This window comes from Fusarium coffeatum, assembly GCF_003316985.1.
Source record: "Fusarium coffeatum strain FIESC_28 chromosome Unknown BRIP53273_contig_354, whole genome shotgun sequence".
Classification (NCBI taxonomy): Eukaryota; Fungi; Ascomycota; class Sordariomycetes; order Hypocreales; family Nectriaceae; genus Fusarium; species Fusarium coffeatum.
Window position 1 is genome coordinate 66119 of NW_022158143.1, and position 14673 is coordinate 80791.

Consider the following 14673-nt stretch of genomic DNA (forward strand, 5'->3'; position numbering starts at 1 on the left):
GATGTTTTGGTGTGGAAAAGTTCAAAGATATATTGAAGATGCACCGACGACAGAACTTCACCTCAAGTGCTTGACATGGACGAAAGCTTGCTCATAGAGTTCATCCAGTACAATATCTAAGTGCTGCACCCAGTGGAGGTCAAGTAGGCTGTAGCTGACCTACGTAGCCCGACCACCCACTGTACGAGCACTATAAGCTGTCAGCCACAAACTGTGGCGCTTCTCACACTGCGCCACACGCGACCATGCAGCCTTTAGCTCTTTACACGCTCCAGTCGCAACTTTTGAGATTCAGACTTGGACATCAACTTTTCCAACGACCATTCATTTTTCTTTTTTTGGTCGCAAACTTCATCGCACATACACAATGGAAACACCAGAAGTACCACAGGATGCACTTCAGCTTAGCGCTCTTGCTGCACAAAATGCCACTGCTTCGAGAACATTATATGCACACGCTCCCGAGCGATCAACCACCAAGCGCCAGAAACTAGACGACGCGTCCGAAGACCCCATCATGAAGCGTCGCTTTCGCAACGAATACGCCGATGTCGAGACTCTACCGCCGTCAATCACCGCGAAACTTCCGACCAAGCAGCCTGGAAAAAAGACCAAGGCTGGAGCGCCTGCTCGACCCGCCATGAAGCTTCTCGAGGGCGCACCTGGGTCAGGCAAAGCTGGAGCATCCGCAGCCAGGACCGAGAGCACACCGCAAAACATGAGCCTCACGACAAAGGGAACTCACCATATGATTCAGCCAAAACCCGAATGGCACGCGCCATGGAAGTTGATGAGAGTCATATCCGGACATTTGGGTTGGGTACGCAGTCTGGCTGTCGAGCCTGGAAACAAGTGGTTTGCTAGCGGTGCTGGCGATCGAACAATCAAAATTTGGGACTTGGCGACGGGTGGGTTAAAATTGACTCTCACGGGACATATCAGCACTGTCCGGGGTCTAGCTGTGTCTCCCCGTCACCCATATCTCTTCTCTTGCGGTGAAGATAAGATGGTCAAGTGCTGGGACTTGGAGACAAACAAGGTTATTCGTCACTACCACGGCCATCTGAGTGGTGTCTACACTCTGGCTCTGCATCCTACGCTTGACGTTCTTGTCACTGGTGGTCGTGATGGTGTTGCTCGTGTTTGGGACATGAGGACCAGGAGCAACATCCATGTCCTGTCAGGTCACACGCAAACCGTCTCCGATCTGGTTTGTCAAGAGGCAGATCCTCAAGTTATTACCGGATCGTTAGACTCAACAGTGCGACTTTGGGATCTCGCGGCCGGAAAGACTATGGGTGTCCTTACCCACCACAAGAAGGGTGTCCGAGCCCTGGCAACACACCCCTCGGAATTTACCTTTGCCAGTGGTAGCACGGGCAGCGTCAAGCAATGGAAGTGCCCTGAGGGTGCTTTCATGCAGAACTTTGAGGGCCACAATGCCATCATCAATACCATGAGCGTCAATGAACAGAATGTTTTCTTCACAGGAGGTAGGTGGTCTAATTGAGATAATCGCGAAACATTGGCTAATTTGGTACTTAGGTGATAACGGTTCGATGAGCTTCTGGGATTGGAAGACTGGACATCGATTCCAGTCGCTTGACACTACAGCTCAGCCTGGTTCTTTGGATGCAGAGGCAGGCATCATGAGTTCAACATTTGATCGCTCTGGACTACGTCTGATCTGTGGCGAAGCTGATAAAACAAGTAAGTGCTACAACCACCTCGCAGGTTTCATATCCATTTGCTAATACATCTATAGTCAAAATCTGGAAGCAGGATGAGACAGCGACAGAAGAGTCGCACCCTCTTGAATGGAAGCCAACTCTCGCTCGGAGGAATTTTTAAGGCGCATAAGTGGCGTTGCTAATTTCATGATATATTGTCCCGAGACGCCGCTCTGTTGGCTCTATATTACAATTATTTATACACCGATACCCAAGGCTTTTAGGTCCCCGTCATCGCGGAGGGCCATTTTCACTTCGTCGTCTGCAATGGAGAGGCGGAGCTTACTCGATCTTTCAGCGCGCTGATTTTCGAGGTTAATTAGACCAGCCGCCACCAACTCGAGGGCCGCTGTGTGTATGTGTCCAGGCCGGGTCATTGGGCGCTGCGCACTCGTCATTGTGCCCTTCAGGCCACTATCGAGAACCGCTGCGATACCAGGAAGCGCTTGCGGAGCTCGAAGATTGGCCCGGTGTATCTCGTCCAATGTTTCGCCAAATGTTGTTTCGGCCAAACCTGTTCTTCGAATACGCATCAGGAGAGCTGCCATGACGAGTTTGGACATTAGTGGGAGACTGCGAAGGTGTTGCTGGATGGGATTAGTAGTGGCCTCGTTAATGGCCTTTTTAATTGTTGCAATAGTAACGCGGCCAGAACCCTTTGTTAGTGTTTGGGGTTCTCGCTTGCTCGGAGTTGTGGGATCACTGGGGGCGTCCGCCTCGGCCAGCTCGACAGCTCGACGACAAATGTCGAGGGCTCTTCGAGCGTCACCGCTGACAGCAGCTACCTTTCGACTAGCAAATTGAATGGCGTCCGGGTCTACAATGTTTCCAGGGACTCCTTCCAGTCGCGATTGAATGATTCTCATAAGCTGCTCGTGATTGTAACCGGGGAATGTGATACGTGTAAGGCCTATGAAAGGTGGTCAATACTATATCACTGCGTGTGAGAATTGCAAACATACCTAGACGACTACTGATTTTGTTGGTCAGTGTTCGTTCTGGAAGATCCATAGTGTTGGCGACTGCCAGGACAATAAGGCGACTATGCCGCAGGGCAGGCCAGTTGAAGAAGTTGTACATGACCGCCTGGTTCTTGGTGACTAGCTGGTCAAGCTCGTCCATAAGCACCACACAGGGGGTACGGCGAGGACTCGGGTTGCTGAATTCCCTTTCTAGGAGATCGAGGGCCTGGGTTGGACTGGCTCGTTCCCCCTTAAGGGCCTCCCAGAGAAGAGTATAAGACTGGTGAGGATCCGTGATCTTCATACCATTGATCTCGACGAAGATAAAGTCGTCGAGCTCGTCGGATCCTACCGCCTCCTCCAGCCTCGAAACAACCTCGCGGACTGTAGCAGTTTTACCGGTACCGGGCGTACCTGAAATATAAATACAATTACCGGTACCATCTGAGATGGCGGCCTCGAGATGAGAGTATACTAGGGAGAACTCTCCTTCTCGACACGGAAGACTAGTGGGCACCGAAGACACATGCAGGCGAGATCGTGCTATTTGGAATGGCGAAGATTCAACATGACTCGGCGAGAGTTTACGTGTTGCCAATGGTGTGAATTCAAGTCTCTTGCTTGCACTCCTGCAGTGCGCTGTTAGCAACATGGACTAAGGGGTGTCTTGGATACTGACCTCTTTACACGAGAACCCGGTGTTGCTTGGCTTCTTCGAGAAGTTGGCGTGGCTGCTGTTGAACCTCGCCCAGTCTTGGTCGGAGTCTGTGGGACCTGAGGAGGATGATAAGCATCGTCCATAGGGGACGGGCTTCGAGCTTTACGACGTTGCCGTGTTGCTTTTGTGCCGGCTTTGACCCTGTCCATCAGAGCAAAGAGGTCATCCTCGCCATTGTATATTTCCTCCCATATAAACTCGTTTGTATAAGTTGCAGTACGAGTGTTGCAGCCTCGCCGGCAGATAAAGACCTTACCAAAGTCTGCATGGTTTCGAGGAACTCGACCTTGGGGATATTTAGATAGGAAGGCGTCATGGGACATAATCTTAGCCTTTCCATTGACGGACGCCAGGGGGTTGATGTCCCATGATGGGGATAGGTAGAGTTCGTTCTGAAAAGGCAGGTTAGATTGAGCTCGGCAGTCTCGCAAAGCTTGTATCTCACTGGAAAGAAGTCTGTTCGTTTTTTGTCCTTGTTTCGAATCTCCCTTTCGCTCGAGAACCACATGAAGTTGGCTGCCTTTTCGCCCTCTCCATCATCCTCGACAAACTCGCAGATCAGAGCGACCCATACTTCATTAAATCCATCGGCCTTGAGCATAACAGTATCTCCGATTCGACATTCGAATTGGCCAATCTTGGCTCCCACAATCCTGTCGCCGACTACTTTTCTTCGTTTTCTATCGCTCTGGGGATCATCGCTTCGTTCGGTCTTTGGGGTAGAGTTGTATATCCATTCCCATGTCGGTTCATCGCCTGCGAGTTCATCGTCGGATAAATCCTGAGGATTTTGGGACAATTCTTGTTTCGCCGTTTCTGTCGAAGCAATGCGTGCCATTATTTAGTCGTCGTTTGAAAATAGATGCCGTCGCAACAATACACGCGTCGTGGGAGACGCGACGTAGTTAAGTCCCCAAGAAAGTAAAGAATAAAAGTGGTTGCTAGGGCGTATGCACGTACCGGGGGGTTGTGTAAGTCATACCCCTATTGATATGAACTGGTCCTCGAGATTTTGTACAATTACACGGGATAACTCTCGATAAATCTAGCTGATATACTAGGTAGATGCCTATTAAATAATAGTAGACTCTTCCTTGATGTTTGTTCGCCGTTCGATCTCATCTTGTGATCAATGGCCGCGACTCTAGCTAGATCAGAAACCTGAACACGATGTCATGCATAGGTAGCCGGTATCAAATGATATTAGGTACAGAAGCAGCCAACTGTTATCACTCCGTTCGATAAATCAATGAAGAGAAGTTTTGTTTGCTGGCAGAAAGTTTGTAAAGAACGATTCGTCAAACATACCTAAGCAAGTTTCAACCTTTAGTTTCGCAGTATTGTTACTACTTCATGGCAACCTCCTTTCGGGTGATTCTCCTTCCACCTTGAATGGAAACCAATTGTTTGTCCAGCTTCAAACGAGCAATAACCTCTACATGTTACAAACAATTTTAGTGGTTGGTTTGTGAAAACAAAATCGGCTTGCGTTAGAGAAGCAAGTACCCGACAGTATGGCAAGTGCCATGCAGATGGCAAACGGAGATCCCATCTGCACCTGCCTCGATTGTCATTCACTGCCAATAAGAAGCTCCTGCCTCTCTTTCCTCACCTAGGCACCCACGTAGTTTTTCTGCCTGCCTTCTCTTCTCATCCTTCTTGCATCTACTTACTTCCACCGAATCTATCAGACAGCCTCGACGTTTCTGGTCTACATGGCCTAGCTATCATCATAACTGATACAGCATGGTAGAATCTCAACGCGGAAGAGGGAAATTCCCTCTTTCGACAAGACCCTCAACATTGGAGAAGTTCGCATCTACCAAGGGTGACCAGATGCCGACAGCCAAGTCGATGAGGCAAGAGAAGGACAACAAAATTCGCCAAGCTGAGGAAGCAGAATACCTTGGTCGTCCACCCGACAATAAAGAGCTGATCCAGGTGAAATTGGAATACTTCCCTTGTTTCCAACAAGCAATATTGATACAATATTCCAGGTCACACATATCCTCCCAGGGAAGGAACTTCTCCCGAGCGGGTTGGATGATCCAGGAGTGTTTGATAATATTCGAAAGGAATACCGAATATACATCACCCGCGATGTACCCAACGTACTAGATATCCGTTGTGAATCAATGCCTCGTCTACGAAAGGCACTCCACGCAATCAACTGGGCGATCCGTAATATGCGTCTGTCCAACGACAGTACCAATATATCTCTCCTAGTTCAGAACCCTACCAATGCTCCCGTCACCAACCTGATACAAGCTAGACTGGGCACTCGCCCTTACTTCGACTCTCGCAATCCCGAACTTCTGAACAATTCTACTGCAATGGACCGACACTTGTCTCAGCTGACGACAGAAATCAATTCATCATCAGAGGGTTTGATTGCGCTCAACAAAACGCTCGGACTACGAGTCAATTTTGGCCATGTTGTTATCACCAAGAAGAAGAGAGATGCTCAAGATGAGATATCTCACTCTGATTTGGTCGATCTCATGCGCGTATATTCTAGGCGTGGAGGTGCGGTCTTCCACACAAGGTGAGTAGTTTGATACACTCAGATATCGGCCACCATATCTAACCCGAACTAGACTTGACGGTTACGAAAAGGTGGAAGAGATCTTGCGTTTTCTACTGCAGCCTGGAGAGGCGGTCTGTACCAGTGAAGATGAAATAAAACGGGGCTGCGAAATAACTGTTAGATCCAACGGGCTTGATATAAAGACCGAAGGAGACTACACTCATGGAAAGGGCGTCCAGCTCGCTATGGTCCGAGCCACCAGACCTGAGCAATGGGCTCGTTTGAACTGGACGGTTGCTGCACCTGACATGTATGTTACCAATGGGAAGCTTAGGGGCGGACTACTGATTCTGTTGTACAGGAACTACGACTGGAACTTTCGAGTGGATGCTTGGGATCAAGCAGAAGTACCACTCGAGTTCAAAGATCTGGCAAGAAAGGTTTCGATTGCCACTCCGGATGACGATACTCTCCTCCCGGTCCCACGCGTCGATATCCATAAACTTGCTAGTTTGAAGGATAAGATCACCGATATTTGTGCAAAGTCTTGGGTAATAGTCCCATTCAAAGATTCTAACTATGCACTCAAGTTCAATATCACCAAGACTTTGAAGGAACCGGGTGTAGCTGAAGAGCCGGAAGTAACTTGGGGCGTCGAACTGTATGCTCCTCATTGGGAAGAAAGTGTGAACCACGCTAGTGGAGGACGGAAAGATTGGGGCCAGGGGCTGGAAAATATTTGGGCTGAGGGAAATGATCTCGAGTCGAGGCTCGGATCCTTCATGCGTACCATATTAGAGGTCCAAGGCCTCCTGACCAGAGCCGATGCCGGTACTGCCTCGTCATAGAGGGCATTCAAAAGCGATGCCGTGTCGACTGGCGTCTCTCTAGGCCTGACTACTCTGTCTGTCTACCACATCGAGGAGGATAGTATAGTTTTTATCGTGTTCATCTAAGCTTGTTGTTGATCCTGTCCCTGGCTAGCCAGTATCTTTTGTCTCAAAACTAAGTGAAACTCGCATTAGCCATGTGATTATCAGAAGGGGATATAGATGCATTTCAAACCTACCCTCTTCAATTGTTCGTGCATTTGTCTGCTTTCTTTGGACGATGATCTCGAGATCCTTAAGGTTGTTTCCGAGCTCCTCGACCTTGGACTCGTAAAACTTTTCGGCAGACTTGAGTTTCTATATTGCGGTCGTTAGACGAGTACACACCGACTGATTCACGTAATGCGCACCTTTTCCACCAAGAAACCAGTGCCTATGTCTACCAAGACGGTGTCGGCATCTGACAACTCTCCTCGGACATATAGTGAGTTGGTAAGGGGTACCAATACAGAGTTGGCTCCTGGTATGTATTAGACATCATCTCGTAGTGGATATCGAGCGCTGGGCAAAGACATCGGTGCAAAAGGGACATGCCGTACCTTCAGGAGCATCAGACCTGCTCTTTACGCATCGAAGGCAGTCCTTGAATTTGTTCTGGGCGGCGTGAAGCTGCGCAAACGAGTTCGTCAGGTGTTCGAGCTCTTCATCGAGTTGCTTCTTGACTTGAGCGAGCTGCTGGGGCTCTAGGGTATCGAGGTTGACTGTAATGAGGAGAAGTTAGTGGTCGGAAGCGAGTTATTTGGTCAGCTGGGGAGGCGCTTACTCTGTTCTTGTCTGCCTGACATCTTGACGTTTTTATAAAATGATTTGGTGCAGGTCTTGGTTGGAGTCGTAAATTGGATGCTTGTCTGAATGCCCCTCCACGATCTCGGTTCGTGAATATTATGACGTGGGGTCGTTGAATTCTACTAACGGGGTTGCTGCACACCACCACTTATACTGTCAATAGATCTGCACCAACAACATGAGAGATGTTGATCAGACAGGTATATATAATTTGCCAATTCATTATTGATATCAATTTTCTGTCAAATGTCAACTTTGCTCGATTGTTCTAAATACTCGTAACACCAAATTCCGTAACACGTTTCATAGTATACATAGCCGTAGCAAAAGGACAGCAATTCACTTCTACTATCATAGCTTCTCCAACAGATTCGAGATGAACTCGGGCAGCGCATCGACCTTGACATTATCCTTGACAGACAGTCGTCGACATTGGACCTCACAAGTGCCGTTTTCTTTGAAAGACTTGCCCAGGATCACCAGAACAGGATATCCTACCATATCGGCATCTTTCATCTTCCAACCAAATGATCGTTTGCGATCATCAAGAACAACATCCAAGCCAGGTTGTGACCCGTTGTTCTTGGCAAGTGTGTCGTAGATGACCAAAGGGTCATCGCCCAAGTCAGACGAAGGTATGATCGCAACCTCGAAAGGCGCGATAGCGCGGGGCCAGTTCAGTCCTCGCTCATCGGCAAGAATCTCAGCTACGGCACCAAAGATTCTGGAAACTCCAACGCCGTGACAGCCCATTTGAACGGGTACAAGGCTCCCTGGTGCTAGACCTTCTTCCACAGCCGCCTCAGGAAGTCCTGATCGTGGGAGGGTAACACAGGCGTCGAGAGGCACCGAATAACGAGTTCCCAATTGAAACGTATGGCCGCATTCCAATGCTCTGTGGATTTTCAATGTGCCTATCTCGCATCGAGGGCAGCCGTCACCATCAGCAATAGGGACCAAGTTCAATTCCGCACCACTGTCTGAGCTGTCGACCGTAGAAGATTTCGCTTCATGACATTCGAGATCATTGGGCAGTAACGGCAGCTCATTGCGAACATTCTCAAAACTCGAAGCAAGTTGACCATCAACAACATTGATAATTTGCGCACTGCCACTCTTTAGCGCTTCTGCCCATAGTGGTAGAGGGTTCTCAATCGTTGTGTCCAGTTCCGAAACAACTGATTTGATAGTGTGAAGGCTCGGTCCGATGTCAGCAGAATCACCAGATGTTTGAGGGTACCAAGCGTTAACCAAGACCTTTCGATCTTTAGAAATGCCTCGCCAAACACGGAATTGCGATGCCGAAATATCCCCACTACTCTTTGAGGCAGAGGGCACACGGGCAGTGGCGACCTCATCGTTGGCAGTATAGCCACATGAGTCACAGTTGACAACAGAATCCTCACCAACGGCACTAGGGAGGTGATACTCGTGACTGAGATCACCACCCATATCACCAGAACTCGCCTCAGCGATGAGGTAGGGCAGTTTGAGCTCGGCGAAGAAGGCCCGATATGCCCCAGAAACTTGGCGATAGGTCTCAACAGCTTCGCTCGTTGTGAGATCAAACGTATAGAGATCTTTCATAAGAAATTCCCTTGAACGGAGGAGGCCATGGCGGGGGCGACGCTCATCACGATATTTTCGAGCTACAAGTAAAGGGTCAGAAAGGCAACGTTAGAGTTGATTGGGGGCGTGCAGACTTATTTGATATAATCTGATGGGCAAGTCTTTGTACGAGTTGATAATCCCAGCAACCAAGGTCGTGATTTCTTCCTCGTGAGTGGGAGACAGGATCAACGGGGTCTCTTTACGATCGGTAAGTCGAAATAGCTAGATATTCAAGTCAATATACGACTCTCAGATGATGTTTCAAGAGCTCACTTCAGGGGCAACAGATTCAAGACGGTTACTCCTTCGCCATAGCTCCTCTGATGAGATAGTTGATAGCGATAATCGGGAGGCACCTGAGTTGACAATCATCAGTACTGCAGGCTGAGCTGATGATAGTATACGAACCAACTGAGTGCATGTGTTTGTCAATCAGTTTTTCTATCTTGTCCTGGACACGAAGGCCCAAGGGTAGAAGCTGAAAGATGCCAGAATGAGCCTGTCGAGGGACATATCAGTCAGTACCTGTTTGATATGACAGGATGGCTAGGAATAGGTACTTGACGGAGAAAACCACCCCGAATGAGCTTTCCGTGGCCGACTGCAACTCAATTAGCTTACATTACATGTGAAGTAAAATTGAGACTCTAACACTCTTCTTCATTAGCAGTGAGGCCACCAGTTGGTACCCATGTTGTTGAGAGGGTGGAGCGAGGCAAGTCGCTTTTAGCTCTGCTTGAGACTGAGAAAGCTCGCAACTGGAGACTCAGAGTCCTCCGACAAGCATTTTTACCACTTATACGAGTGACGCTTGAGAAGTACATGGTTTTTTCCAAGCTTCGATGACCAAGATCTGCCCAATTCAAGCAACCATTGTCGAATTCAAGACCCTCTTTGATAGCTCCCAGATTCTAGATTCTAGTTTCGGAGGAGCTCCCGCTTGACTGACACCAGTTGAGCTTAGTCATCTTGCATTAGCGCCTATAAACGCGCTAGACGCCCGGAACAGTGGGGGTGGAGCAGCTGGAAAAATGCGCCGCCCAAAGGGAAAAAAAAAAAAAGTTCGAGGTCCCTGGATCGCATTTGCATTCGAGAATTTCCATTGAAGATTTCAACCCCAAGAAATTTCAACAATGGCGAAGCCTTCAAAGAAAGGAAAAGGGCCTCGAAGCTCCTCAAAAGGCCCAAAGCTCGACCAGAATACTTTCGAAAACTTAACATCGACCATCGATAAGAAGCTGGGAAAGAGAAAACAGCCTCCAACCAAGGCCGCGGGTGACCAACACCAGAAGAGACAGCGAAATACCGACGACGCAGCTGGCGGCAAGAAGAGCGGCAAAATCGACGATAAGACTCTTTTGGAGGAAATCAAGGCGCTTGGCGGCGATGAGAGTGATCTGGCGCTCATCCAGGATATCGACTCGGATGACGAGGAGTACACGAAAGGCTCCAAGGACTCCAAGGGTGTCGACAAGGGCTTGAAGGATGAACTTGCCGCCTTTTCTAAGCAGCTTGGGTTCGCCGAGGTTGAAATGAGCGAGGCAAGCGACCAGGATGAAGAGGAGGGTGACGATTCCGAGGAGGAGGAGGACGTTGAAGAGGAAGATGAAGATGAAGAGGAGGAGGAAGCTCCCAAGGAAACTGCACCAAAGAAGGGCAACATGGTAGGCTACATATGTCTCATGGTGACTTTTCTGACCACTAACAGTAATATAGGCCTTCGAGCCCAGAGCAGACTGGCACATGGCTGAGCTGCGCAAGTTGCCGGGACCAACTACTGACGAGCCCAACCCTCCCAGAGCCGCCCTCGAGGCTCTCAAGGAGCATGCGCAAGCACTTCTAGAGGAGGATGCTACCAAGTACAGAACCAGTGTCTTTGCGCAATCTTCTCATAAGTTCTTGTCTACAATCATGAGCTCCGGTACATTGAGTGATAAAGTGAGCGCCCTTACGCTTGCCGTTCAAGAGTCTCCAGTTCACAACATCCGCGCTTTCGACGCCCTGATGAGCTTGGCCTCCAAGAAGAGCCGAGGACAAGCACTGGGTGCCATCGGCGCTCTTGTCGATTTGCTCGGTCCTGGTTCATTGCTTCCTTCCGATCGCCGCCTTCGAACTTTCAACGACCAGCCAGGCCTTGTTGGTACTTTACAGCGAAATCCTGGAAAGCCCTGGGCCCCTGGCAACGGCCTACCCGGAAAGATCACACCCGCTCATTTGATCGCTTGGGCTTACGAGGATTGGCTGAAGGCGACTTACTTCAAGCTCATTCAGGTTCTTGAACAGTTGTGCTCGGACGAGATTGAGTTTTCGCGTACTCGCGCTCTTGACTTTGTCTACGGTCTTCTCAAGGAGAAGCCTGAGCAAGAGTCTAACCTCCTTCGACTGCTGGTCAACAAGCTTGGTGACCGAGATCGAAAGATTTCTTCACGAGCATCATACTTGCTTCTCCAGATGCAGAACTCGCATCCTGGTATGAAGCCAATTATTGTCCGAATGATCGAGCAGCAGATTTTGCTGCACCCATCTCAAGACCACCGATCAAAATACTACGCCATCAACACTCTCAACCAGACCATCCTTAGCAGCAAGGAACCCGCCGTGGCTGAGGCTCTCATGCGAATCTATTTCGATCTTTTCACCATTATCCTTAAGACTGGGTCTCTGGGCATCAGTGCGCCCACTGACTCAAAAGCTGGCAAAGACGGCGAGAAGAAGAGCGACGAGAAGAAGAGCGACGATCTGAGACATCCTGATAGACGACGACTTCAAAGGCCACGAGGAGGCAAGCCTGCAAAGCCTGCTGCTTCAGAGCCTGAAACTGAGGCTGCCGACAAGCTTGTGTCCGCCATCCTGACTGGTGTTAACCGTGCAGCCCCCTTCATGGTTGGCAATGATACTGTGTAAGTGACCATACTCGTTCCAATATCTCCTCGACGTGATACTAACCGCATGGTAGTATGGAATCTCATCTTGACACCCTGTTCAAGATTGCACACTCCGGCAACTTCAACACAGGCATCCAGGCTCTTCTCCTAATCCAGCAAATATCTACTTCGCGAAGTATCGCAAACGACAGATTCTACAGAACTCTATATGAGTCTCTGCTAGACCCCCGACTTGTCAACTCGTCCAAGCAGGCTCTTTACCTAAACCTTCTTTTGCGTGCGCTTAAGAATGACGTTGATAGCCGCCGAGTCAAGGCATTTGCCAAGCGTATGCTTCAGATCACTGGCCTTCATCAGCCTGCATTCATATGTGGACTGCTCTACGTTGTCGGTCACTTGCGTGAAACTTTCCCTGACATCTCAACACTCCTGGAAGAGCCCGAGGAGACGTTTGATGATGATGCTGCCAATGAGAAGCAGAAATATGACGGACGAAAACGAGATCCCGAGTATAGCAACGCCAACCGAAGTTGCTTGTGGGAAATGGTAAGTTGATACATGGGAATTCAGTGCGTAGACCGATATACTAATAATCGACAGATTCCTCTCCAAGGCCACTACCATCCTTCAGTTACAGTTTACGCAGCAGCCATATTAGAGCGAAACAAGAAGTCTCTGAAGCCAGATCTGGACAGTCACTCCCTCATTCGATTCTTGGACAAGTTCGTTTACCGAAACGCCAAGTCTACCGACTCGTCCAAGGGTGTGTCTATCATGCAGCCTCTCCGAGCGACCAAGGATTCTGGCGACATCTGGCTGGGCAGCCGCGCAGCTGGAGGAGCCACAACAGCCGTCAACTCTTCTGCTTTCTGGAAGAAGAAGGCGGAGGAAGTTGCTGCGGAAGATGTCTTCTTCCACGAGTACTTCCAGCAGATTGACAAGGAAGGCAAGGAGACCAAGAAGAAGTCCAAGGCTGGCATGGATGTCGGATCAGATGATGAGCAAGAAGACGAGGTTTGGAAGGCCCTTGTGTCGACCCAGCCTGGTGTTGATCCCGATGATGAAGGCTCTGATGTTGGCTTTGATCTGGACGATGAAGACATGGCGTCAGATGATGATGACTCGCCAGCGATGTCCCTGGACGGCGAGCTGGACGAAGATGACGACGATATGAGCGTGGATATTGAAGGATCTGACGACGAGATGGGCGGTGCCATGATTGATGAGGATGAAGAAGGCTTCGAAGTCAAGGAAGCAGCAAGCGAGAAGCCCAAGTCAAAGCGCAGACAGCTCAAGGACCTCCCCATGTTCGCCTCGGTGGACGATTATGCGGAGCTCTTGGCGGGAGAGGACGACATGTAGGAAATTTAGCCAAAGGTGGCATGATGCAGAGCATTTGTTTTATAAGTATGGCTGTACTAGAGACATATTGGTTCAGGAGTCAAAAAGGCAGATTTGCCGATGCATTGTTTGGCATAGTGTTGTGCCATTCATAAAGACAATTCCAATTATTATTCTAATTACCCCCCCTTAGGTATCAAACCACTCGAGTTCATCGTTCTTTGTGAACACAGCTCTGTATGTCTTTCCGCCACTTGAATCCTCACGCTCCTCGGTGTGGATGCTATGAAGCTTAGGGGGCTCGTCGCCGCCGCCAATAAAGACGCGGAAGTGAATGTAAGCTGGACCAGAAGGGTCTGGCATGGCGGGAATGCGAAGCTTTCCAAATAGATGAATACCATACGCTGAGGTAGCAACGCGGACTTGTTCGAACTCGTCAGCGCTGAAACCGACGAGGTCATGGTCTGAGATATGTTCCTAGAGGTCTTGTAAGTCATCTGCACTTGATTCAGGAGTGAGTTGGAGGGACGTACAGTTGCAGCAAAGTATTCGGGTTCGTGCTCTAGTTTGCACTTGTTAGCTCCACTCTGTGATATATGCATATTCCAAATACTCACTGTTGTAGTCGTGTCTGAGGTGGACGAGCTTCTTCTTCAGCTCTGGTAGGATTTGCTCAAAGGCAACGATTGAATCCTCCTTGGGAGGGTGGGCAGGGCCCAGATCGACAGTTTCGGCGGTGGCCTAAACAGATTGGATGTTAGTATCGCCATTTCTTTATTTGGTGGTTTGATTGCTGCCGTACCATGATGAGATTTTGCAGGTGATTAAATTGGTTAAAGAGTAAAGATTGATAACGATGCAGCATGGACAATTCAACTCTTTAAATCCTATCCCAGTGTCACCAACCTGCAAGGAAATACGAGTACAAAGCATGCATGTCGTCAGCGGCATCTGATCATCTCAAACAGACCAAGTCTCACAGTCTTGTTGAGCCATTCTAGTTGGACAGCGTCCACGTCACAGGTACAGGGGATCCCAGCACTCAGCATAACCATCCATGGCATCTTCAGCGATTATCAGGGCCGTCCCATACTTGGCGCATGTAAGTCAGTACCCCAGAAAGCACAAGCCACAGTAAGAGCATACATGTGGCGGTGTTAGTTAAACAGTAAAACGGTCTGTGGCTGTAGCCGTTTAATTGCATTAACGCCGAGGTCGCCTTC

General features: G+C 49.2%; 7 protein-coding genes across 7 annotated transcripts; 3 read left to right on the plus strand and 4 right to left on the minus strand.

The window, feature by feature from the left end:
- Positions 1 to 367: 367 nt before the first annotated feature.
- Positions 368 to 1851, plus strand: FIESC28_11029 (uncharacterized protein; the record flags this gene model as incomplete). The annotated part of the gene is made up of 3 exons (XM_031165159.1): positions 368 to 1493; positions 1546 to 1710; positions 1766 to 1851. 3 exons carry the CDS (start codon positions 368 to 370, stop codon positions 1849 to 1851), a joined length of 1377 nt encoding a protein of 458 aa, XP_031010787.1.
- A 76-nt stretch (positions 1852 to 1927) lies between these two features.
- FIESC28_11030 (uncharacterized protein) lies at positions 1928 to 4248 on the minus strand (the record flags this gene model as incomplete). Its single annotated transcript, XM_031165160.1, has 4 exons — positions 1928 to 2640; positions 2693 to 3321; positions 3372 to 3802; positions 3856 to 4248. 4 exons carry the CDS (start codon positions 4246 to 4248, stop codon positions 1928 to 1930), a joined length of 2166 nt encoding a protein of 721 aa, XP_031010788.1.
- A 908-nt stretch (positions 4249 to 5156) lies between these two features.
- Positions 5157 to 6785, plus strand: FIESC28_11031 (uncharacterized protein; the record flags this gene model as incomplete). The annotated part of the gene is made up of 4 exons (XM_031165161.1): positions 5157 to 5351; positions 5408 to 5955; positions 6008 to 6247; positions 6299 to 6785. The coding sequence occupies 4 exons, from the start codon at positions 5157 to 5159 to the stop codon at positions 6783 to 6785; spliced, it is 1470 nt and encodes a 489-aa protein (XP_031010789.1).
- Positions 6786 to 6889: 104 nt separating this feature from the next.
- Positions 6890 to 7612, minus strand: FIESC28_11032 (uncharacterized protein; the record flags this gene model as incomplete). The annotated part of the gene is made up of 5 exons (XM_031165162.1): positions 6890 to 6942; positions 7007 to 7124; positions 7178 to 7287; positions 7367 to 7528; positions 7591 to 7612. 5 exons carry the CDS (start codon positions 7610 to 7612, stop codon positions 6890 to 6892), a joined length of 465 nt encoding a protein of 154 aa, XP_031010790.1.
- A 352-nt stretch (positions 7613 to 7964) lies between these two features.
- Positions 7965 to 9200, minus strand: FIESC28_11033 (uncharacterized protein; the record flags this gene model as incomplete). Its single annotated transcript, XM_031165163.1, has 1 exon — positions 7965 to 9200. The coding sequence occupies one exon, from the start codon at positions 9198 to 9200 to the stop codon at positions 7965 to 7967; it is 1236 nt and encodes a 411-aa protein (XP_031010791.1).
- A 1157-nt stretch (positions 9201 to 10357) lies between these two features.
- FIESC28_11034 (uncharacterized protein) lies at positions 10358 to 13471 on the plus strand (the record flags this gene model as incomplete). Its single annotated transcript, XM_031165164.1, has 4 exons — positions 10358 to 10888; positions 10941 to 12124; positions 12181 to 12655; positions 12710 to 13471. The coding sequence occupies 4 exons, from the start codon at positions 10358 to 10360 to the stop codon at positions 13469 to 13471; spliced, it is 2952 nt and encodes a 983-aa protein (XP_031010792.1).
- A 168-nt stretch (positions 13472 to 13639) lies between these two features.
- FIESC28_11035 (uncharacterized protein) lies at positions 13640 to 14255 on the minus strand (the record flags this gene model as incomplete). Its single annotated transcript, XM_031165165.1, has 4 exons — positions 13640 to 13927; positions 13984 to 14012; positions 14068 to 14191; positions 14253 to 14255. The coding sequence occupies 4 exons, from the start codon at positions 14253 to 14255 to the stop codon at positions 13640 to 13642; spliced, it is 444 nt and encodes a 147-aa protein (XP_031010793.1).
- Between the last annotated feature and the right edge of the window lie 418 nt (positions 14256 to 14673).